This window comes from Lepidothrix coronata, unplaced genomic scaffold (genome assembly GCF_001604755.1).
Source record: "Lepidothrix coronata isolate B3197 unplaced genomic scaffold, Lepidothrix_coronata-1.0 Scaffold89, whole genome shotgun sequence".
NCBI lineage: Eukaryota > Metazoa > Chordata > Aves > Passeriformes > Pipridae > Lepidothrix > Lepidothrix coronata.
In genome coordinates, this window is record NW_016690269.1 from 185,334 (window position 1) to 208,472 (window position 23,139).

At 47.3% G+C, this 23,139-nt stretch overlaps 1 protein-coding gene across 3 annotated transcripts in view; it reads right to left on the reverse strand.

Moving 5' to 3' along the window:
* PAX5 (paired box 5) overlaps positions 1-23,139 on the reverse strand; it is a 121,938-nt gene that overhangs the window by 10,805 nt on the left and 87,994 nt on the right. Inside the window, exon 9 of one of the 3 annotated variants that reach the window (XM_017821126.1) lies at positions 20,461-20,560. The exons of the other annotated variants lie outside the window; for them this stretch is intronic. Within the exon in view, the coding sequence (XP_017676615.1) occupies positions 20,541-20,560 (20 nt within the window). The 3' untranslated portion in view covers positions 20,461-20,540. Of the gene's footprint in view, positions 1-20,460; positions 20,561-23,139 lie in introns of those variants that run through there. 3 annotated transcript variants of the gene reach the window in all.

Here is a 23,139-nt window from a genome sequence, read left to right on the forward strand (position 1 = left end):
GAGAGAGAGAGAGAGAGAGAGAGAGAGAGAGAGAGAGAGAGAGAGTAGGACAGGAAGGAAAACAAGAGGAAAGAAACATGAGAGAGGGGAGAGGAAAAGGAGAAGTGGGGAGAAAGTCTCAAGCCCTGCTAGTACGACCGCAGCAACACTTGGGCAGACATAAGTGAAACTAAGATGGATGAATGAACGCTGCATGACTGCCTCACAAATTCCACCAGCTATTCTAAGGTCCATCAGCTATACTTCTTGACAGCAGTTTTTACCGGCCAGCCCTTGTCCTATTCAAAAACAAACACCACAGATCAGCCACCCAGGGGCGCACACACATGCAGCGTGTCACGCACATGAGAATGATGCGTGCCTGCACCACGAGGAAGGGGTGGCAATTGGACACATCCCTCCTTCACATGAAATGGTAAGACCCCTCCTCAATAGTTCTTACCTTGCTGAGACACAAAGACACAAACAAAGGGTTCCTGCCAGAGTTAGCCCACCTCTTGCCACAGACCAGGCTCCACACTGCCACGGTGCTCTATGTGGCTGCAGCCCAAAAGGGGTCAGACCTTTCGACCACCCTGCCCCACCGAGGGAGAGGTACAGTGAAAGAAGGAAAAAAGAATGATTCCCAGTAACACTGTTTCTACAAGCCAGTGGCAAGACCTGGGAGATACATTCCACTTTGAGATGGTGGGACAGAGATATAGACCCCTTGCCTACGAGGTTAGCTCAGGTGGCTACAGGTAGTCTGATGGTGGTGGATGGACCTTCAGCTGCAAAACTGTCCATTCTGCAGCATTTTCTCTGGGAATTATCAACTCACATTTACCAGTCTGCTTGGCTTTAAGGTAAGCTTCCTGCAAGTTTCCTTTGTAATTTTCAGGGAAACTGAAAAGCGTGAGCATAAAAATCTCCAGAACCAAGAGGTGAAGGAGGACGTCTTTTACACTGCTGTGACTTTAGAGAACTGCTTCTGTAGGAAATGGGGAAGATGCAGGCACATTCATGCACTGGTACTGGATGTGGGGCAGAAAGGTGATGGAAAACTTCCTGCTCAGTGGAAAGGCAGGAGGATGGGCAGACGCTCAAAGCAGGGTCAGCTCAGACAGAGGCCATGTTCATTCAAGGTGTGGAAACTTCCTAGACCAGAGAAAGCCTGACCACTGTCACTGCACTAGCCCTGTTCACTGTGCGGAGTACCCAGCTGCAGTCCTTTGAGATAGCACAGCAGTCATGAGTGTGTCCCTTAGCCTGGTCTCCTTGAGACTGTGTGACAATACCAGCAGAAACCAGTAGCCTAGTCAAACATGGAACAGGCTTGTTGTCCAGCTGCTGGTAGCTTTGGACTGAAATGCAATTGGAGCAAACACTCAGCAAAGAAGTTCCATATGCCACTTCCAAGTATGCCACTGAAGTCTCAGAAGACCCCACAAATCAAAAGCTCCAGAGCTACTACAGCTCAACCAGAGCCAGCTGTGTGCAGACACACACGTTTGGACACTTTTTGCTGCGTTTTCTCAGATATCAGGTTTTTGCATGTGTATTTGCAAGAGGGAGAAACCGTCAGGAACATGGGGGTGGATGATTGTTACCCATGTGATGGCTACTGGTAATACAATATGCAGGTGGTTCAAGGGCAGGTGATACAACATGTAGGTGATACAATGTGCCTTCCTCCCTGCCACAGCCATGTGATGGCTCCCAGCTGTCACCCACCAGGGGGAGTGACCACAACTCTGTGCCTGCGCTGTCCCTCCTGCCACACCTGTTACTGCCAGTGGTTGCTCAAACAATCCCCACTACTGGCCCTTTTTGTTAATCGAGCTCTAGGTTTAGGACAACGCCTTATGCAGCTCTTCCATTTGACAGGAAATTAGGACAAACCAGAAAAGATGGTGTTCAATAAACACAGCTGCTTAAGAATAGAAGGCTGGGGGACAAAACTCAGAGCCAGGCCAGGAACAGCAAGACATTGCTCACACTTTTTTGGGGTTCTGGAAAGTTTAGAAAGAAACTGTCGTATTTTTCCCTAAATTGGGCTCCTGCAGACAAACATCTGTCCCCATGTAGCCTAACTCTACCTTTCTCTTGTGCCAAGGGACCTTACTTTTTTAAATGAACACTCTCATGACTTTTATTTGTTTTCTATCATTTTCTTTTGTAGAAGTAATCATATGGATCATAAATTTCTTCAGTGAATTCCAATAACAGTCATTATCCTGGTAGCTAAGACGTGCTTGACTGCATGGGGAGCAGGGATAAGCACTGCACTGAGCCACACATTCATACCTGCACATCATGAGCTGGCTCTGTGAGGCAGTGGCTATCCAAACAGAGCCTGGAAATCTATTACATCAAAGTTCTGCCTGTCATAAGGCAGCCATAGCCTGAGCTGGAGGTGGATATAAACCAAAACAGAATCGCAGAATCACGGAATATGCTGAGTTGGAAGAAACCCACAAGGATCATCAAGTCCAACCCTTAGCCCTGCACAGGACCATCCCCAAGCATCACACCATGTGCCTAAGAATATCATCCAGATGCCTCTTGAACTCTGTCAGGCTTGGTGCTGTGACCACTGCCCTGGGGAGCCTGTTCCAGTGCCCAACCACCCTCTGGGTGAAGAACCTTTTTCTGATATGCAATCTAAATCTCCCCTAACACAACTTCAGGCCATTCCCTTGGGTCCTTTCACTGGTCACCAGAGAGAAGAGATCAGTGCCTGCCCCTCCTCTTCCCCTCACGAGAAAGTTGCAAACAGCAATGAGGTCTCCCCTCAGCCTCCTCTTCTCCAGCTGGACACACCAAATGCCCTCAGCCACTCCTCACACAGTGTCAAATCAAGGCCCTTCACAATCTTCATTACCCTTCTTTGGACACTCTCTAATTGCTTAATGTCTTTCTTATATTGCAGTGACTAAAACTGCACACAATATTCAAGGTGAGGCTGCACCACTGCAGAGCAGAGTGGGACAATCACCTCCCTTGATCGTCCGACAATGCTTTTGCCTGATGTCCCCCAGGACATGGTTGACTGTCCTGGCTGCCAGGGCACTGCTGACTCATACTGAACTCACCATCAAACAGGACTCCCAGGTCTCTTTCCACAGCACTGCTTTCCATCACCTCATTCCTCAGTCTGCCCATACATCCAGGGTTGACCCATCCCAGGAGCAGAATCCAGCACTTCCGCTTGTAGAATTTCATATGATTGGTGATTGCCCAGTCCTGTAATTTGTTGAGGTCTCTCTGCAGGGTCTCCCTGCTTTTGAGGTACTCCAAGTTTTGTGCCATCTGGAAACTTGCTTAGTGTCCCCTCCAGTCCTGCATCCAAGTCATTTATGAAGATGTTGAAGAGGACAGGGCCTAAGATGGAGCTCTGTGGAACCCCACTAGTGACAGGTCGCCAGTCTGATGTCACCCCAGTCACTGCTACCCTCTGTGCTTGTTCCATGAGCCTATTGCTCACCCACCACATGATGTGTTTATCCAGCTGTGGGCTGGACAGTTTGTCCAGAAGGATCCTGGGATAGACAGTATCAAAAGCCTTTACTGAAATCTAAAATGATCACATCAACTGGCTTCCCTTGACCAACCCTTAACCCAACCTTGGGTTACTTTGTCGTAAATGAAAATCAGGTTTGATAAGCAGGACTTTCCTCTCATGAAGTTGTGCTGGCTGCAATCAATGACTGTGTTGTCCTTCAGGTGTTTTTCAATACCTCCAAGAATAATCTTCTCCACAGCTTTACCAGGCACTGGAGTGAGAATGACAGGCCTGTAGTTTCTGGGGTCCTCCTTCTTGCCTTTCTTGAAAACTGGGACGTTTACCATCTTCCAGTCAGGTGGGATCTCTCTGGATTCCCAAGACCACTCAAAAACCCTTGAGTAAGGTTTTGCAATGACATCTGCAGCTCTTTGAGGATTCTGGGATGAATCCCATCAGGCCCCATAGATCTGTAGGGATCCAGCTAGAGCAGCAGATCCCACACAATTTCAGGGTCAACTAGATGATCATTCTCACAGTCATGGTCCTTCAGCTCAGGGCACTGAGACCCCCTTGGTCTGTCATCCGTGTTCAAAACAGAGGCAAAGAAAGTATTAAACACCTCTGCCTTGTCTCTCTCCCTGTTTGTGAGCTTACCATCCTCATTCAGTAATGGGCCAATGATATTTTTATACTGCCTACTGCCATTAATGTATTTGAAAAATAATCTTTTTGTTGACCCTCGCATTTCTGTCAGCTTCAACTCCAGCTGAGCTTTGGCTGCACGAATTTTCTCCCTACAGCAGCAAGCAGAATCTCTGTATGCTTCCCATGTCACTTGAACTTGCTTCCACTGGGTACACACATTCCTTTTTTTGCCTTATTTTCAAGAGAAGATTCCTGCTGAGCCAAGCCAGCCCTCTGCCTCGACTGCTTGACTTCTGACATTTGGGAATTGCCTGCTCCTCTGTTTTTAGGAGGTGATGTTTAAAAACTGACCAGCATTGATGGATCCCAGCACCCGCAAAACCATTTTTCCAGGGCACTTCCTTCCTAATTCCCTGAGCAGCCTGAAGTCTGCTCTACTCATGGCCAGAGTTGAGGTTTTGCTGGCACTTTTGCTCCTCTCAACAGAGATTTTAAACTCAATCTCTTCACGGTCGCTGTGGCCAAGATGGTCACCAATCTCCACTTCACTCACAAGATCCACTCTGTTGACAAGCAGCAGGGCGTTTTTTCCGGTTGTGTCCCTTAGGATCTGTTCTATAAAGCTGTCATCCAGGATTTTAGGAATCTTTTGGCCCAGGTTGTACCGGCTGTGTGATGGTCCCAGTTAATTTCTGGCAAGTTGAAGTCGCCCACAAGGACAAGGGGAGTTAATTTGGAAGTATCCCTTAATTCCTCATAGAATAATTCATCAGTATCATCATCCAGGCTGGTTGTTCTATAGGAGACTCCCATGATGATATTTGCATTATTTGTTTGCCCCCTGATTCTTACCCAGAGGCTCTCAACTGTGCCATTGCCAACTGTGAGCTCTGTACATTCTAACCATTCTATTACATACAGTGCCACCCTTCTGCCTCTTTTGGCCTGTTTATCTCTCCTAAAGAGCCTGTAACCATCCACCTCCCTAGAAATGGCTTCATGATCCAGCAGCCCAGGCAGCATCTCGCATAATGTCAGAGGGATAAACTGTGGGGGACCTTAGAAATGCAGGAAAAGGGTCTGGGCTCTTGGAGAGAGAGAACAATAGTGTTGTTTTCTCTCAGTAAAATAAACTTTCCACACCAAGCCATCACAGTGGCTCACAGTGGATGAGGTCTGCAGCCCTGCATGGGAAGCTACTGCCTCTGCAACTCACAGGACTCACTCACTCAGAAGTTTTCCTCATGAACAGGGAAGCTGGGAAACACCTTTCAGTTAAAACTTCATTTCTCATAAAGATCTTTCACATCACTAGCATACTTTTGAAAATCTGTAACAATTTGGACAACATCTTTCAGTGAAAAAGATGAAATCCAAAAAAATTGGATTTCAATTTTTTAAAAAATAAGTTGTTTTCCAAACAAGTCCTTTTCTTTTAAATTCAGAGAGATGCTAAGTTTTCAAATTGAGTGCAGTGAGGCTAAGAAAAGAAAACCTATCCAAAAGTCTCAACTGGAAAACAAACTGTTGTTCCTTTGAAGAAAAATCCAAAATAATTTTTATTGTTGGTTTTTGTTTTGATTGAATCTTGGACTTTCTTCCAGTTTCAACTTTCATGAGCAAACAGCAGGATCAGTGATTTATACTGCTCTAATTTGTAAATATCAGCTGTATTTAAGCTGGGGGACAAGCGACCCAGGGCATGCCACAGGCTAACCATCAGTCATCTGCCAGGTCTCCTCCTGGTCCCTTGCCTATTCTTTGTCCAGAAGTCCCACAGCAGGAAGGAAATGGATCACTCAGCTTTCTGCTCTGCAGACCAAGCACACTTGGCTGTTAACCTGTCTGCTTGAGACCAAGCAGTCTACGTGCTACAAAAAACAGAAATGCAAAAAAATGGGAAAAATTACCAAACTACAGCCCTACTGTAATGAAGCACATACTTCAGAAACTATGTTCCTCCTGGGAAGAAACTGAGCAGGAAAATACACTATATATAGCAAAAGTGTGCCATGATCTACCCGATTTGTCTCAATGAAGACACTCAGGGTGATAACCAGCTAAAATCCAGGACAAGCCCATGGGATTCATAGGCCAGGCTTTGAAAGGCAGGCTGGGAGAATTTCCTGAAGATTGAATTACCAGAAATTGTGCCAGGCTGAATGACAGGTCCAACATGTGGTAATGGATGCTGCAGCCAGATCATCCTGAAAGGACATAGCAGCTCGGAAGGGCCATACAGCCATTTCAGGTGTCCATGTGTTCCTCGTGCCCACTCTTGCATGCAGTCCACGAACCACCCCCACCACAACAGGACATAGCCCCGCTCTGAGTTCCCTGAGCTCCAGTGGCGCTGGACCTGGCATGAGTTGTGGTGGGAAGGAGCTTCAATGGAAAAGAAATATTTCCCAAGGAGACTAAAAATGCCATTTTGGAAAACTTCTTCAACAAGCAGTTTCAAAAAAGAGAAGCTGCTTTTCAACACACTTGAGACCTTCCCATCAAAATGGGAAGCCCCCCTCAGTCAGTGGAAGCATGCTGACTTGATATTGTATGCAACAATGTATCTATTCTGAAAGGAAAAAAGTGAATAAAGCACTAATAAATGGAAAAGGGGAAATGTTTTCTATACAATTAATATCCTGCCCCCACCCTTTTGTTTGCTGGGGGCTTTTTGAGAATGGAATGGAAAGCAACAGATTTTGGCAAAAGAACAGCCCTCACCAACGATTTTCAAGTAAAACTTTCCTTGCACAGCACAAAACCTTCACTTGTTGATCTCAAATGAAAAAAAAAAAAAAGCCTGACAGTGAGTTCTTAGAGCACTAAGCTCTCTATCTATACTGTTTAAAGACAATATGACAGAACAGTGCCAAAAATTTCATCCACCTCTAGCCAAGACAGGGCCCCTGGAGCTGCGATATGCTGTAACCATCAGGTCAACCCTGAGACACTGGCACTCAAAGGATCCTAGGTAGTGCCATTAATAAGGTAGTATGATTAATAAGACAGCATTCTGCCCTGCCCATTGGAAGAAGAGTGAAAAAATGTGGCAGTAACTGTTAATTACCAGGGCCAGTGATGTAAGCAACACTCTGCTTCGGCACCGGCAACACCCTCCTCAAACAAACCTGAACAAACAGGGAAAGACCTTTTGTTTGTTAAAGCTCTGTTCTCTCCTAAAAGCAGGACGAACAACCCTTTTTTTTCCCCAAGAAGCTACATACATACATATATAAAAAATAAACATATAAAACTATACACTTCATGTTCGGTTACCTACAGATACCTTCACAGCCTGGGTGCCAGTGCGACGCTGGGGGCAAAACCCAGGTCTGCTCCCTTAACTGGCAAGGTATTGCATAGGGAGCCGCTGGAGAGGGAACCGATGACTCTTTTCCTGGGATGTCAGGGACTGCAGCACCAGCAGCAAACAAATCCCAGAAGCACCAAGGATGCATGTGCAGAAACACACCCCACACAAGGGACAGACACACACTCATAGAGACCTGCCAACATAGACACACAGGTATGTGCATGCTCCTTACACATGTAGGCTTGTAAATCATCTGGCAAATCCACTGTAAGTGGATAAATAGATAACTTATAATCCTTTATGACCCCTCATATACTCACACTGGCCAAAAGCACAACCAATTCACGTCTGTCATGTCTTGCAGTCATTGATTAAGTCTTAAATGAACAGCCAAGGTTCAGCCGTTACCCGAATTTGCACACATGTGATTTCAAAGTGAAATTAGCCCCTACATTGGCTAATTGTTCCTGCACATCAGTCAAGGAGAAGTTTATCACAGTTGTGCTTGGAAAGCACTTGTCACATTCAGAGAGCATCTCTCCAAAGTTTCCAGTCCCATCAAGACTTCTAATGAATGTTGTATATAATTTTATCACCACACAGATTGGCCACTCTTTCACTCTATTTTATCTTTACATTACCTAGCACCTGCTCAAAGAGGTACTATTTTAACGGTTCTGAATAGGCTGTCATATTTTAAGAAAACAGTAACATGTAGATTTTTTTAATACTATCTCATTTCCAAGAAGCTACAAGGCACAAAATCCCATCAATGACTAATGAGTTGTGGGTTAAGGTGGACGTACCTTGCTGAGAAGTCACTGTAGTATTCTCGACCCGTGCTGCCTGCCATAAAATTTTAATGCTGCTTCTGACATATTTATGAAATATCTCACCTAGTCTTTGCAGGATGACAAAAAGATTTAGATCCGCAATTACTGCAAGCACATAGTTTTTAGCTATGCACTTTAAACTTTAGTACACAAAGGTATTTAACTTTAACACAACAAAGGTAGGTGGTGCCACAGAGCAACCACACTGAAACTGCATTAGGAGAGATTTATCTCCTTGTATCTGGAGGATATCTGCTCAGCTCATCTACACAGAAGATAGCATTGCAATTAATGACAATGATGAGTTCACCCCTTCCCTCTCCGAGCTGCCCCTGCAGAGTCCTCTGCCCTCTCCACCAGCCACCAGCATGCAGACTCTTGGGACCCCAGGTAGACCCAGAAGCAAGAAGCTGCACTGCCAGCAGTGATACCAAGATAAGCAAGCCACACTTGCCATATGCAGAGCCTCAACACTGGTGCTGCCCTATGCTGGTCAGGAACATGCTGACGCTCTGTTCAGTTGCAGCAGCTGCTCACCCCAGCCTGGCTCTCCCCAAGCCCGGTCTGTGGTGTTGCCAGCAAAGCCCCAGCGCACCCTGTCCCCAGTACAGGTGAGTGGCACAAAATGGGTGAGGGGCATGGGGAGGATGAGGGGTACAGAGTGGACAAGGGGGCAGAGTAGATGAGAGCTACAGAGCAGATGAGGGGCATGTGGTGGATGAGCAGCACAGGGTGGCCAAGGTCATGGAGTGGATGAGCAGCACAGGGGATGCATCCATGCAGGACATCTTTCCATGCCTGTGTGCCCAGGCTCTCCAGACCTGCACATATGTAGTCCCATGGCACACCAGGGCAGGCACCAGGGCATTTCACCTTCTTTGCTCCAGACTCACTAGCTTGGTAGGCAGGTGGAATGAGAGGGAAAACAGCTGTGTCACAGAATATATCAAGCTTTGCAATATGGTTTCATCCCAAACTGGTGTAATAAGTCCCAAGAAGTATCTTGTGGGATGAAATTCTCCAAATTATGCAGCAGAAATACTGCGCTTGGTTCAGATTAAACCATTCCACTCCATGCTCCATCCTGACTTCAGCCTTTTCTATAATTTCAACCTTTATAATGACACTGTAATGTATGGTTAATTCCAGGAATTACACAAGTAATTTAAGTAGTAGCAGGAGTAGATAAAATGTTATGAGCCTTTATAACATAGAGTGTGAAAATTATAATGTCTGGAAATTAAGCATTTTGGTAGCTTGATAAATGCATTTTGCTGCCAAAATGAAGGCTGTTCTCAATTCTGTGCAAATGCAGGTATGTGAACAGGGGCAGGAAAGCATCTGCATGGCTGAGGGAGCATCCTCCCACACCAGCATATTCTCAGGCACTCCACTGGTGCCTCAGTCCCTGGTGACCATGTCAGACCAAGCCATGGGCTAGCCACAGTTCAGCTGGGACTTGGCCAGCAGATGTGGCTGCACTGGGCGAGGGCCGGGCCCTGCCCTTTCCATGGAGGTGGTAGACCTTCAATGTTTGGAAAACTCTCTCATGCTTGTGTAAACCCCCTGCATGGATGAGCTCTGCCAGTTGAGCCACAGAAAATCTCAGCATCTCAGCCCTTCTGTCTGCAAGACCAGGCTTTCAACTGGACTGGAGGCTTCATCCACCCCTGGACTGGGGCTTTAGCACATCAGCAGGGTCTGCTATCCCCACTCTGCCATTGTGGATAGCTTGTACAAACTCTGAAATACAGAGACACGTCCCCAGCAGAGATGTCAGTTTTTCTTTCTGATGCCAAAGATAATGCAAATGAATGCCTGACTGACAGAAGACAGATAATTTCTCACTTGATTTTCCCAACAGTGCTTTGGTTCTACACCACATCCACATCACAGTCATCCTTTTAACGCAGAGTGAAAACATGTCAGCTGACCTCAGGTCAGCTTCTGGGGTGTGGCACCTCAGTCCTCTGGCACAACAGACTCTGCTGGCAAATGCTTTGTAATCTAAGCCAGTTTCAAGTAATATATGCAGACGCTAGCCTGGCTTGATCCAGCTGAATCAGTCAAAATTTTGCCAAGGAAGAGAATACACAGGTGGAGAAGAGATGATGCATAGCAAGCTGATGTTTGAGGACACTGTGGCTGTTGTGGCACATGCCCCAGGGGACTCATAGCTGCCAACAACCCTGTGCACAACTCTATGGGACCAGGCTCCTCACTGACTACTGGCATTATGTTTCCTGACTTCAGTAAATCTGCAAGAATCAAAGACAAGACAGCCTGGGCTGAGGCAGCTCCTTCATGCTGAAGGAGACTGGTAGGACAAAAAGATGGAGCAGCACCAACACCCTGTGCCCACACCTTCCACTGACACAGCAAGCAACCCTTCTCCCACCTGGGCACTGCCAGTCCCACCACAGAGTCCATGCACACCTCTCCATGTGAGTAAAACATCTGTGTTTACCTGGCAATTATTTATTCTGCAACGAAACACTGATGGAGCAAAACATCTGAGACTGACAGGATTTAATGCATCTGCCGCTGAACGGATATCAAGTCAGGACAAAAAGTGCTGCTTTTAGTCTTTGACTTCAGATATCGCAGTTTGGGTCCCTGTCTCAGCCATAGTCTTTTTAAAGCATTGAACAGGAGCTCAATAGGCACAGGCCAGGCCGCAGTACAGGGTGAGAAGCTGCTGGTTTTGATCGGGGTAGGCAAGGCATTCTTCCATTAAACGACATGTCAGTTTGTTAGGATTGAATACTTGTTCTGGTGTGAAGTCCCAAGCAACAGGGGGTCTTAGACGCCCTAAGAACCTGTCTAAATTCATCCACGTCCCTTGCAACCCAGGAACTGGCCCCTTTAGAGAACATGCCAGGAAATTCTCTCGAAGTTGGTTTTGTCCTAACACAAGGCAACAAAAAAGATACTACCTTCCCCACTCCCCATAATGTTTTAAGAGCGTTGGTTATAAGCAGTAATATAGCCAGACAACTCAGGTAAGGTTTAGTAAGGATCACAGGCGCTTTCATTACCAGACCCTCTAGGTCAAAATTAAGAAGGGAAAAAATTTGATTTTATCCCCTTCTAGGTCTTTTAAGGGGTAAGTTCCACACCTTATCAAAACTGTTAGTAAAATTACAGGGATAACCACTAAAACTGGGCAAATTGCCATGTTTTTGTTGTATGTTCCGGGTTAGCAAAACGAACAGATAAGTGAGGCAGTTGTTTATATAAACAATCTTCCCTTGGCAGTCTTCCTGGGTTTCAGCACCAAATATGTAGCTGCTTACTTCGGCTGAACGCCAGGTGTCTACCGAGGCTGCACAGATCTCCCCTCCCAAAGGGGAGACGGGGAAAAAAATTTAAAACCCAGGGCTTACCAAGAAAGATAGTTTTATATTCACACGGAGATGGAAAACACTATAAGCAATATGCATATAGAGAAGAACTAAAAATAATGATACTTCCCACAACTGATGATCTTCTCCCTCCGAAGGAACCTCCCGAACTACCCCGCTCAGTACCCGGAAGAGAAGAGAGGCTCACTTTCTTCCCATCTGTTACATATCCAAGCTGGCGTAACATGGTATGGAATATCTTATTGGCAGAATACACATCAAATGACCTATCTTATTTCCGTTTTCCTTCTCAGGGAGGATAACAAACCCATTACAGTCTTCTTATATAGGAACTGAGGAGGTGACATTTAAATTTCCCAGCTGACTCTGCAGTCAGTGCAGAGCCTAATCCCAAACTTACTGCAGTCACAGGAGACAGATGACTTATTCTTAGCTGAAGTGCTCCAGTGCCATATTTGCTGCTAGAAATAAGTGACCACATCCTTCTTTTTGGAGACTTCTCAATTCCCCATGCAGGCTGTCCCTCTTCTCCTGGCTCAGCCACGCAGCCCACAAGCAGGAGACATGTCCTCAGACTCTTACCACCTGCATCCCCCTGTCCAGGGATTCACACCTTCCCCACACAGCTGAACACACAGGAGTTTTCTAACATGTACACTGCTTCCTACAGCTGGACAGCCTCTGCTTTAAACTGTGTCTGTGGAATACCTTCTTTCATTTTTACTACAGCATGCCATTTTGATTAAAAGTTCTCTCTTAATTTGGCTTTCTTTCTGTTACTCCATTTTGTTTCTTTTGCACTGATCACACTGCATTGCATCACATTGCAATCTATTGTAATGTCTAGGCACTTCCTCTCACTTTGATAAAGTCTCAATGGGTCCAGAAACTCCCGGAAAGAGAATACTTTATTCTCAAAGTATTTAATTTCAATTTGTGCCATAGACATCAGTTCTGAGCACTGCAGATTAACACAGGGTTGATGTTCTATGTTCAAACAGTCCTAACTGCAAGCAAATCCCCTTCAGCAACAATTAAACAGAAATCACACCTACATTCTTGGAAAACAAGTTCAGCAAAAAAACTGAATTCATAGACAACTCTCTGCAGAAGAATGGCTGCAAAGCCCCCCAAAACATTTGCAGGGGTCATCCTGCCATGACAGACGTGAGTGTGCAGGGAGCATGAGATGCCTGGTTGCAGGCCTTAGTCTCCAGCTTTCCCTTGGCAACACGAGTGCTAGAAGCAGGAGACATCCAGCTTATTGCAGGACAGCTTGGAAAGTGCTCAAAGCTGGGCCAAAATGGAACTCAGAACCAGGCACATCTCTCAGTGCACACAGAACTCCAGGCAGGGGATGGCACATGAGAAGACCCCGTGCCACAAGGCTTCACAAGAGGTGGGCTAGCCAGGGTCTAACACCTGTGAGGAAAGAAACCACCTCCCATCCGCCAGCACACAAGGAAGCACCGGGCAGTTTGCCTGTCGAGCTCAGATATGATGGGAACACAAAAGGCTCTGCTCTCCCATCACTGTTACCAGCTGCCACCCTGGGGTGGCAAGGCATGGTGTGGCAGAGAAACAGCAGCCATGCCACACTCCTGCAGGCCATTAAGTGCTTTCCAGTCTGCTTACTCAGAAGATCTCAAAAACACAGTTTGTCAGGAAACTGCCTGCCTGATTCTGGTGGCTGGGTCTGGTTCTCACAACCCCCCCCCATGTTAGGTGCTTCAGTGCCTGAGCCACTGCTGGCCGCCTTGACAGATGCTCAGCACTTCACAAGGCTCAAAGCTCCAAAAACTTGGTGTTTTCAACCAGAACACTTTTGTAATCTCCAATTTTTTTAAACTCTGAGTGCTGACACAACACAAGGTGACACAACCATGAAAAAACAAATGTTCAGAAATGATAAAGCATTTTGTGTGTTCTCACATGGCTCTTTCTCTGGTCTGAGAAACCGCACCATGTGCAAGTGGTTTGAGTTCAGCCCTGCAAGTACAGAACAATCCAGGTCAACTCTAATTGCACCTTCCCCTCTCAGAGACAAGGTCTGTGTGTGGCCCAGGACACTGGGCACCTGAATCATAGGTTCACAGAATGGTTTGGGTTGGACAGAACCTTAAAGCTCATATAGTCGCAATCCCCTGCCATGGGCAGTGACATGTTCCACTACACCAGGTTGCTCCAAGCCCTGATCAGCCTGGTCTGGGACCCATTTGGGGATGGAGCCATAACAATTTCTTTGGGCAACCTGTGCCAGTGCCTCACCACCCTCATAGCTCTGCTTCACTAACACAAAACATAACTTTCCAGAATCAGAACTAATTTACACCTCATGACTTTCTAATTACAATTAGCTTTTCCTGCTTTCCCTTATTGTATTTCCACTACAAGATAGCTGTCCATAATGACACATACCCAGCCAAAAGGAGTGGGCTCAGGTAGGGCAGAGGACGCAGCAGTGTGCCTCAGCCCTGGCACGCCATATCCTGGCTGGATACCAAGCTCCTACGTTGGGGGTGGATCACCCAGACAGTTGCTGTCACTGCTGGCTTTGAGAGCTGGGATAACAATGACCTGTTAGGAAATCCTCTGAAAGGGTTACCTTCTCCTACCTTTCCAGAGGAGTTTGGCAGTGCCCCTGCAGCCCCTGCATACAGGGGGAGTGTTTTTAGCACCCAGAGGAGGTCCTAAGACAGCTTGGGTAGGGACAAACTGACCCTGCATAGGGCAAACTCTGCCAAAGAGACCCATTAGCAGGTCCTCCACAGGAAATGCAATCAATGAGCTTTTAACATGTCACCTACAAGTACCTCATATTTAAATTTCTGTCTCTGGCTGTTTTGGGGCAGTCTGTTATAGCTCCAGCATTACAGGTCTCAAAACTACTGTCTTGCAGGGTACAGAAAAATGGCTACTAACATACCCCCCCCCCCAAACCAAAATAAACAAACAAAAACCAAAATAAAAAAAGAAACCCAGCAACAAAAAGGCTTTTAAAATTCTCACTGTTGCTTTTATAATCACCAGTATTGCTTAAAGTTGGGCAGCACATCAGATCCATAACACTGAATGATCATTAACAGGGAATATCCTGGGTTCTCAGTTGCTGCCAGCATCTCTCTGTGGGTACCTCGGAGCTGGAATGGTCCCACAGTTCCCTTTTGGGGATGCAGTACAGAGCCCTGTGCCATCAGCTTGGTGCCTCCCTCCATGTTCTCCTATCCGCAGGGGCCACAGGAAGCCACGGTGACAGGCAGCATCCCAGCTCTGCCTAGAGCAACATCCTCTGCAACGATGTGCCATGAGCTTCAGAATCAGCACTCCTAGTTTGGCTGAGGTTATGTTGCCAACATGGGGGGCCTCTGGTGGTCTAGTGGTTAGGGTGCAGGACTCTCACCGCTGCGACCCGGGTTCGATTCCCGGGTTCGATTCCCGGCCCCCCGGGCAGATGGAGCTCGTCAGCCCTGTGTGGCAATCCATCTAAGAGAAGGTCACTCTAAACAAACCTACGTTCTGAGACCCTCACTGCCACTGTCCAAGCTTGCTCGGCCCCGGCAGATGAACCTCAGGATTAAAGGGTGGGCTCAGTTCAGCGCACGCTGGGTCTCACCTAAAAAATCCTCTGCGCAGGCTCGAAGGGTTAATGACCTTTCCCAAATCTTCACTCGAGAAGACTGGCCATTATGTTGCCAACATCAACACATTCTGACCCAAACAGCAGTTTAACTTGAACACTGGTATCTGAGCAGTACACTCCCCTATCTCAAGGGCTGCATCGTTCGGCTGCCGGAGCCCCAAACCCTGCCGTCATTCCAGAGTGGGGATGGGACAGTTTCAGCATGGAGGTCTGGCTGGAAGCTGCCCTCCACCCCACAGCCCTCAGTGTCGCTGCTGCCGGCTGACACGATGGATGGATTTGACTGAAGGTAGCCAAACTGTCACTCAGGAGGTGCCCCCTCGGTACCTCTTCTGGCTGGATCTACTGGAGGGTGGGCTTGGCTGAGCCGCTTCTGTCAAGGATTTCAAAGGGAACAAGCAGCTGAATGCGGATCTGACAGCTCGGCCGAATTAGGGCTATTTGCATGCTAATTTCCACCGTGCTTAACTCACTGGCAGACCTAGAGCGAGAGGCAGCCTCTGCATGTTTGGAACAATGCTTGACTGATCTAGCTGCGTTAACGAGCAAATTATGGTAATTTTGTTATTACTAATGCATAGAAATTTCCAAAGAGTGGAGCAATACAATATGTTTTCTCTCCTCCTCCTCACTCCTAAATACAGACCCCTTTGTTTATACACACTTCGCCTTGCTTACTTATGTTTAGATATGCAGAGTGCATTACCTCGACAGGAGGCAGAAATCAGGGCCAGAGCAGAGGGAGCCGGCAGAGCAGAGGGGTCCAGCTTTGCCATACATGGAGCACTGGGGACCACATCATCAGCTGGGATAAAGAGCAGAGAGCCTAACTGACCCCTGGTGAGGCTCAGCTCTGCAAGGGAAAGGTGGATCAGCAGATCCAGAGGCTGTTGGTTTTCCAGCATTTCACCTTCTTGTCCTCTCCAGTATAATTTCTAAATCAATTCAATGAAATAATATCTGACAACATCATATTGAAAACAATATAAATTTTATCTATATTCTGTGCAAGCATGGTAATTACATTCCTGAGAGAAGAAAACCAAAATGTTTCTCCAGGCTTCCAAGATGCTGGCAGACCCTCATTCAAAATGTACACAAGCAGTGGATAAATGCATACCATTTACTTAACTGCTTCATTATTAATTAGGGGAATCATTTGTCAGCTGATTTGCAATCTGGAATTGCCCCAAGATATTTGTGACGGCACATCATATGCTACATCATATGTAATGAAATTTCTCCAGGATTTGTCTTCTAAGACTACGGAAGGGTGGGGCAGCCCCGAACCTGGGGGGAAAACACAGAAAATTTGCTTAACCAGAGAAGGCCAGATGTCAGTACTTCTGACCTTTGGTAGCAGCTCTTCTGGTGGTGGTGGTGGTGAAGCTTTGGGTGCTTTTGTGTGCATCTGCAGAGCGTGAAGGTGGTTTTGAGGCACGGTGGGGGATGTTTGGCTTTGAGCTATTTGAGCTGCCAGAAGTGGCAATGTCAGCACTGTTAAACCCAGTCAGAGATATCATCCCCACCACAACAGCAGCATGAAGCAGATGGCAAACTTGGGACCTCCAGGTTCTGAGTAGGTAACTTGCAAACTTTCTGCTTCACTAAAGAATTGTTAAGGTTTATTCCTCATTTGCTTTAGGTCCTTCTAGCATAAAAGGCCTGACTGGCTGTCAGTCATGCTGACTGGCCACAACAGTGTCACTGTCCAAATAACCAAGCAGTTTCAGTATTATGCTGTAGGTAAGAGGAGGACCTGGTTCACCAATGTCCTATGACATACTGCAATTTGCTTTCTCTGCCCCTGGTTTTAGGCATTTTACCTCTCAGCTGCCTCTCTTTTACTGCCACATCAGGAGATTACAACACACTATTGCAAAACTTAGGCAAAGGTAGAGCCCGAACAAAAACACAAACACATGAAATAACTATCAATAAAGTCTTCAGCATGGTAGGGGGGACCAAACCCCACCAATACCTACAGATTGGATCCTGATAGTCCCACATCTGAACAGGCTGCCTCCTGAACCCTCCGTAACATGAGGATGGCATTCTGGACCCCTGTGCCCCTTGCTGCAGGCTAGATGCCAGTGAGCTGAGGGAGGGTGCTATCCCTTGCAGGCTCAGGTGTGAGAAACAGTCCCAACAGGAAGAGGTCACACAACCTCACTGTTCCTCTGCATCAATACCTGCCAGCCACAATTAAAAAATATGTTTGAAAACCATGTTTTTTGTTTCACAACATCTTCTCCTTCCCCTTCACACATAAGAATGAGCATCTTCTCCAGATAAAAGACTGCTAATGAAAACGTTGCTGTTTTTTATACCTTTCTTTTCAAAGCCCAGTTTTGAATGTCACTGTTTTCAGATCCCTTTAGTCAGGTAATTGCACATAGACTTCTTATAAAGGAAATTCATTTGTTCAGGGTCACTGCATGGTTTTTCATTAAAAACAAATTACCGGTGCTCAGAAAGGACATCTGGGTTTCGAGAGTCCCAATAATGACTATATTTTCAGCATCACTATTCCGGACAGTCTACCCTTTCCTGTCACTGGGCATGCAGGGCCCAGCCGGAGAGGAGGGGATGGGGTGAACGGCAGCCCCAGGGAGGGGAGAAGGGGTGGCAGATTGGAGGTTCCAACCCTGGAGATGGGATGAGGGAATGGGAATGAGAAACAGAAGGGCAGCAGGCTCTGCTGTCCCAGAACTTTTAACACAAGAATGGGAATAAGTATTTCAGTGAATTATTATGGCTACTTGAATATGACCTTTGTCCAGCTCAGCTGCAGCATCAGGAGCATGATGATGAGGGCATGCACATGCTGAAACTAGATACAGGCATAGTTTGTTCAAGCCCTGTCTCAGCAATGAAACTGCTGCAAGCCACTCTGCCCAGTCCCATTAGGACCCAAAAGAGACAGCTCCTGGAATAGTCATCGGAGCAGGCATGCATGCTGTAGCTCCAACACCACTCCTCCTGTCTTCCCTTCTGTCCCCTTGCTGATGGCCACCATCTGCCCCACACATGAGAGGACACAAACCTTCAGATATCTCTCGGGAATAGACCCACAGGCACAAGTAGTGATCTGTGAAGACAGACCTGACCCAGTGCTGGAAACAGGCTGGTTGTGTGTGAAGCAACAGAGGACCAAGAAAAGATCCCAGGCAAGCAGCACTGGTCCCTGTCCTCATGCCAGCCGCAGAGCCCATGTCAAGGAGGAGCAGAGCTGGAGAGAAGGTCCAGCCTCCCAGAGGTGAGAGAAATATGGTAAAAGTGTGCTCTCCGTGACCAGCCAACGGCCGCTCCAGCAGCTGCCCCTCTTTTCAAACACTTCACCTCCAGCAGCTGCCCCTCTTTTCAAACACTTCACCTCAGGAAAGGGCTCTGAGTCACTCACATAGGCCAGGGAGTAAAATTTCTGCAAATCTTGCATTTCCCACTGTGTGCTCCCAGCCAGCTGATGCTCTGCTCCCAAACCCATCTGTGAGGCAGTCAAGAGAACAGAGGGAGCAACAGCTGCAAGCAGAAGAGAGCACTGTCTCCATCTGAAGAGGCAAACAGCCCTGGGACTGCCTCTTTGGAACAGATCAAGCACAGCCGGATGGTACCAGGCTCCAGGCTGCAAGTACAGGATGGGATGGAAAAGAGTTTGCTCCTGCCTGCTCTTCTCCAGAGACAAAGGAAAGGCTGCTGGGAAAACACTGCTCCATATTTCCAAAGTGACAGCACATTACGGGCACAGTCATGGTGTGAAAAAGTAGTAACAACAGTACCAAATTATTGGGGATAATTTCTGCATAGAGCATCTCATTAACCTGTAGGATCCTGTGCCCTCAGGTGGGCACAAATCTAGGAGGAATCAACAGTCGATTAAAGCTCTAATCAGATGAGAATATACAGAGAGATGCACTAGACAAAATGAACATTTACAAGGAATATAAACTCTCATTCTTCAAGGCATCAGACCCCAGACAATGAGGGCTAAAAAGAAGTGTTCACTCTGTGCAAGCTGCTGCAGGGGCTGCTGTGTCCCCTGCCCCAGGTGAGGTTGGTGGCTGTTCCTGAGACCCTGTGGCTTCCCGTGAATGATGCCACACAAGGTAGATAGGATACCAAGCCAAGGGCTGGAAGCAGGCAACACTGGAGGCTGCTGGAGGGTGAGACCATAGTCATGGATTGGGGGAGGAACACAGAATGTGATTTCTCCTGGTCCCTTGTGTAGACATTAGGACCTTCCTTGTGACAGGGAAGCTGTCCACAGGGCTCCCTCTGGCCTCAAAGGGAGATTCATGGCTCTGTCTTTTAATGGTGACTGGGGTCTAGAGCAGAGCTGTCTCATCTGCATGGACTGTTGGCATCACTTCTTTTCCAGAGAGGGACCTGTTCTTTCCCTGTTAACAGCTTATTGACTACAACTGTGCTCACGGCATCAGGCAGAAGCATACAAATTTCTGCAGCACATTTCCAGTAGTGCCTTAATCAAAACTTTGAGTAATGGGATAACAGGGCTTTTCAGGATGGAAGAGTCTTCAGGTAGTCTCAAGACCCTTCTCACAGCAGGATCAGCAGTAAGACAGGGCCAGAATGCTCAGGGCTTCACCCAGGCTGGCCTTGAAACCCTCAAGGATGGAGACTGCACAGCCCCTCTGAGAGACCTCTTGGGGGAAAAGTTTGGAGATTTTTCTCATACCCAGTTTGCATATTGCTTGTTCTGACTTGGGTCCATTGTTTTTTTATGCTGGGGGGCCCAAAACAGAACTGTTCTCATTGTGAGTCTACAAATTCCAAATGAGGGGGATAATTCCTTCCCTCCAGCTCCTGCCCAGAATGGTGTTGCCGTGAGCTCCACCAGTGCACACGGCAAACCAATGCTCAGCTTCCAGTCTCCTGCGTGCCTGGAGTCCCTTCAGCAGCCAAACAGTCCTCAGCCCTTTTTGTTGCAAAGTGCTGCTTTCCTCTGTGCAAGATTTTTTGTTTGCCCTTGCTAAGTTTCACACATCCCCAGTCTGCCTTGGTGACTGTAGCAGGGAGATTGCCGAAACTGAAACCAGTACACCATCGAAAGTTCAACAAAACAATATTTATTACAAAGAAGCAGCCAACAAAACAAGAAGCCAAGAGACAGGAAAGAGAAGGGAAACAAGCCCCCAGGACAACCCCTCACTCACTCAGGCATTATTTATGAGGTTGTCTTACCGACCGCAGAATTCCCCATAGCACAGGCTGCATGCCCAGAGTGTTGGCAGGTTCACAGGATGGCGGGCGGCCCTGCAGAGGCAACATTGTCCTCCCTGGGAAGTTTGAATCCGCTCCCAGCAAGAGCTCTCTACTTTTTATACAATTAACCTATGACATCTACCTGGGCAGGTGTGGCCAGCACCGCCCAGCCAGAGGCCTTTGGTCCCTCCCCCCATTATGTCAGTGGTGCCCCTTTTACGCATGCGTGTGTACACTGGAATTTGCCTGCACCTACGTGCTGTGCCTCAGGGGGTCTTTTCTAAATTAGCCTGGGGGCTTACTTCATCACACTCCTCTTTATTTTCTTCTTCAAATGCCCTTGGAGGGCCAATTGGCCAATAGTGAGGCCCCAATTAATTTCAGTTTATACAAAATGCTTCCTTCAAGGACGGAGTTCTCATTTATCAGTGCTTGTTTTCACATAATTTGGCAGGAAAAGAACAGACTCTCAAAGGTGGCTGGGCCAAAACACAGACCAAAAATAGCAGCATCTAATTAAGCACAAATACAGTGCCTCCATCTTACCACTCTGCTCTGGAGCCTACTGGTGGCATCACACCATTTGGCATCACCTGAACACCTGACAAACTGTGTTCTTTCCTGGTTGTAGATGAAGGTGCTAACCCAGACATATCACCGGCCAAGAACTGCAGTTCCATGCCTGGCACCAGCACCCAGCTGGAATGTGACACTTGCCAGCATCTCCAAGCTTGACCACCCAGCCAGTAGTTTATCCACCTATCTGCCCATCTGTCCTCACCGTGGCATTTCACTTGTGCCCTGAGACATCAGAGCACTACTGGGTGCTGGGAGAGCTCCTTTCCAGTCACCTCTAAAGGGTGACAGCCATCAAAAGGCAGGAGAAGGGAGAAGGACCAGTGACCTTCAGAGAGAACGCATTCATGGGAGCCTCGAGCCATGCTAGCTCTCAGTTCCTAAAGCTCTGGGCTGAAATCAAAGCCATGTGTTGTTTTTTTTTGATTCCTTTAGAGAAAAGTATTTGAATAGTTTATTGTCTGCCATGGCAGACATTCACAAGCCACGTAGAAATGGAAATTCCCTGTTGATATGCAAGTCCCTGGTTTTGCAGGAAAGGGAGGAAGGAGATGTGAAATCGTAGAGCACGTGTTTGAACAAGGCATGGAGATGCAGCAGAGACAGGCTCCTATGTGCATTCTTGCCTGTATGAGAGACAGGGAAGGACCTGGGTCTGGCAGGGGACAACACTGCTCCTGTTGGGATGAGCAGCGTGGCAGCTGGTGAAGAGATAAGCACAGAGCACAAAGCTGAATCCACACAGCTTGCAAATGCTATCTCCAGCTGAAGCAGAAGCCAGAGGGTCTCCCCTACCCCACAGGCAGCTATAGACACCAGAAAGTGGGAGATGAACACCTGCACTGTGCTGAGGACCAGGTTTACTCACAGCAGCAGAAGCAATGGCAGCAGCAACAAGCATGCAACAAAACACTGCCTATGACTTATGATGTATATGTTTCTCCCATGTCTCTAAGCACTTAACTCACACAATTGCTTAATTATGAGCAGAAATTCATGGCTTATGATTAAAAATCTTATCAAGGAAGGAGATTTCTAGCAGAGGCTCCAAAAATGAGTACAAGGCAGATGCAAGTTGTGAGATGAATCCCTGAGAGCTGGCACAACAAGCATGTGCCCATGCTCGGTCATGGCAATTTGGCCATTTCGGAACAAGTAGGGATGTGCCTATGGCACCAGACTGGGTCTGTCACCTGCCTTACCATCAGCCCCTTGAGGACTGCAGTGTTTTCTCTAGCAAGGCTCTGAGAGTGATCCTGCAAAGGACAGAAGTCAAAGAAGAATTGAGAAGGCATTTTGAATGCTAGTTAGCAAATTCTCACTTAAATGAGATGGAGAACCTACAGGAATTGCAGCTGACCTTCACACTAGCTGGAGCAGAAGGTTGTTATTAAAGGAACCAGTGAGAGGAACAGTGCAGTTATTCAATATAATGGGTCACAGAAGCCTATATGTAGTTAAAAATAAAATCTATTACCTGGGAAAATCAGCTCAGATGACTCTACATCACCAAAGCACACTCCTCGGAATGAGCACCACCAAGCCCCACGTCCTGCAGCTTCACCATCCCACCCTGGCAGCTGCTCCCAAACAGCTGATAACTCCCCAGAAAAGACAAAAGAGCAAGTACTCCCGCTGCTGTGTCCCAATCATTGCTTGCTGCCAGCCCTGGATGTCACCATCCTACTTTAGATTGTGCACAGATCTGCAGCTGGGTGACACCAACAATGTGACCAACCTGCAGATACTGCTCTGCCCACCCCAGATACCTGCACAACCCCACCTCCTGATGCCATACAGGCAAGCAGTGGCCACCAGCCGGCTCATGCCACCCGCATTTCTCACTGTAAGGTTCCAGAAGGGGAAGGAAATTACAGAAATACAGTGTCCTGGGAACAACCCAGTGTCCCCAGGACTCGAGTTTGCACACAAGAGTATTGAGACACATCCAGCCCCCAGGGCCAGTGACCTCACCTCTGAGGCAGCAGAGAGGGACACAGTGTGTTGGGAGAAAACAGGTGGGTTAGAGGAAAGCCTGAATCAGATGGGAAGAG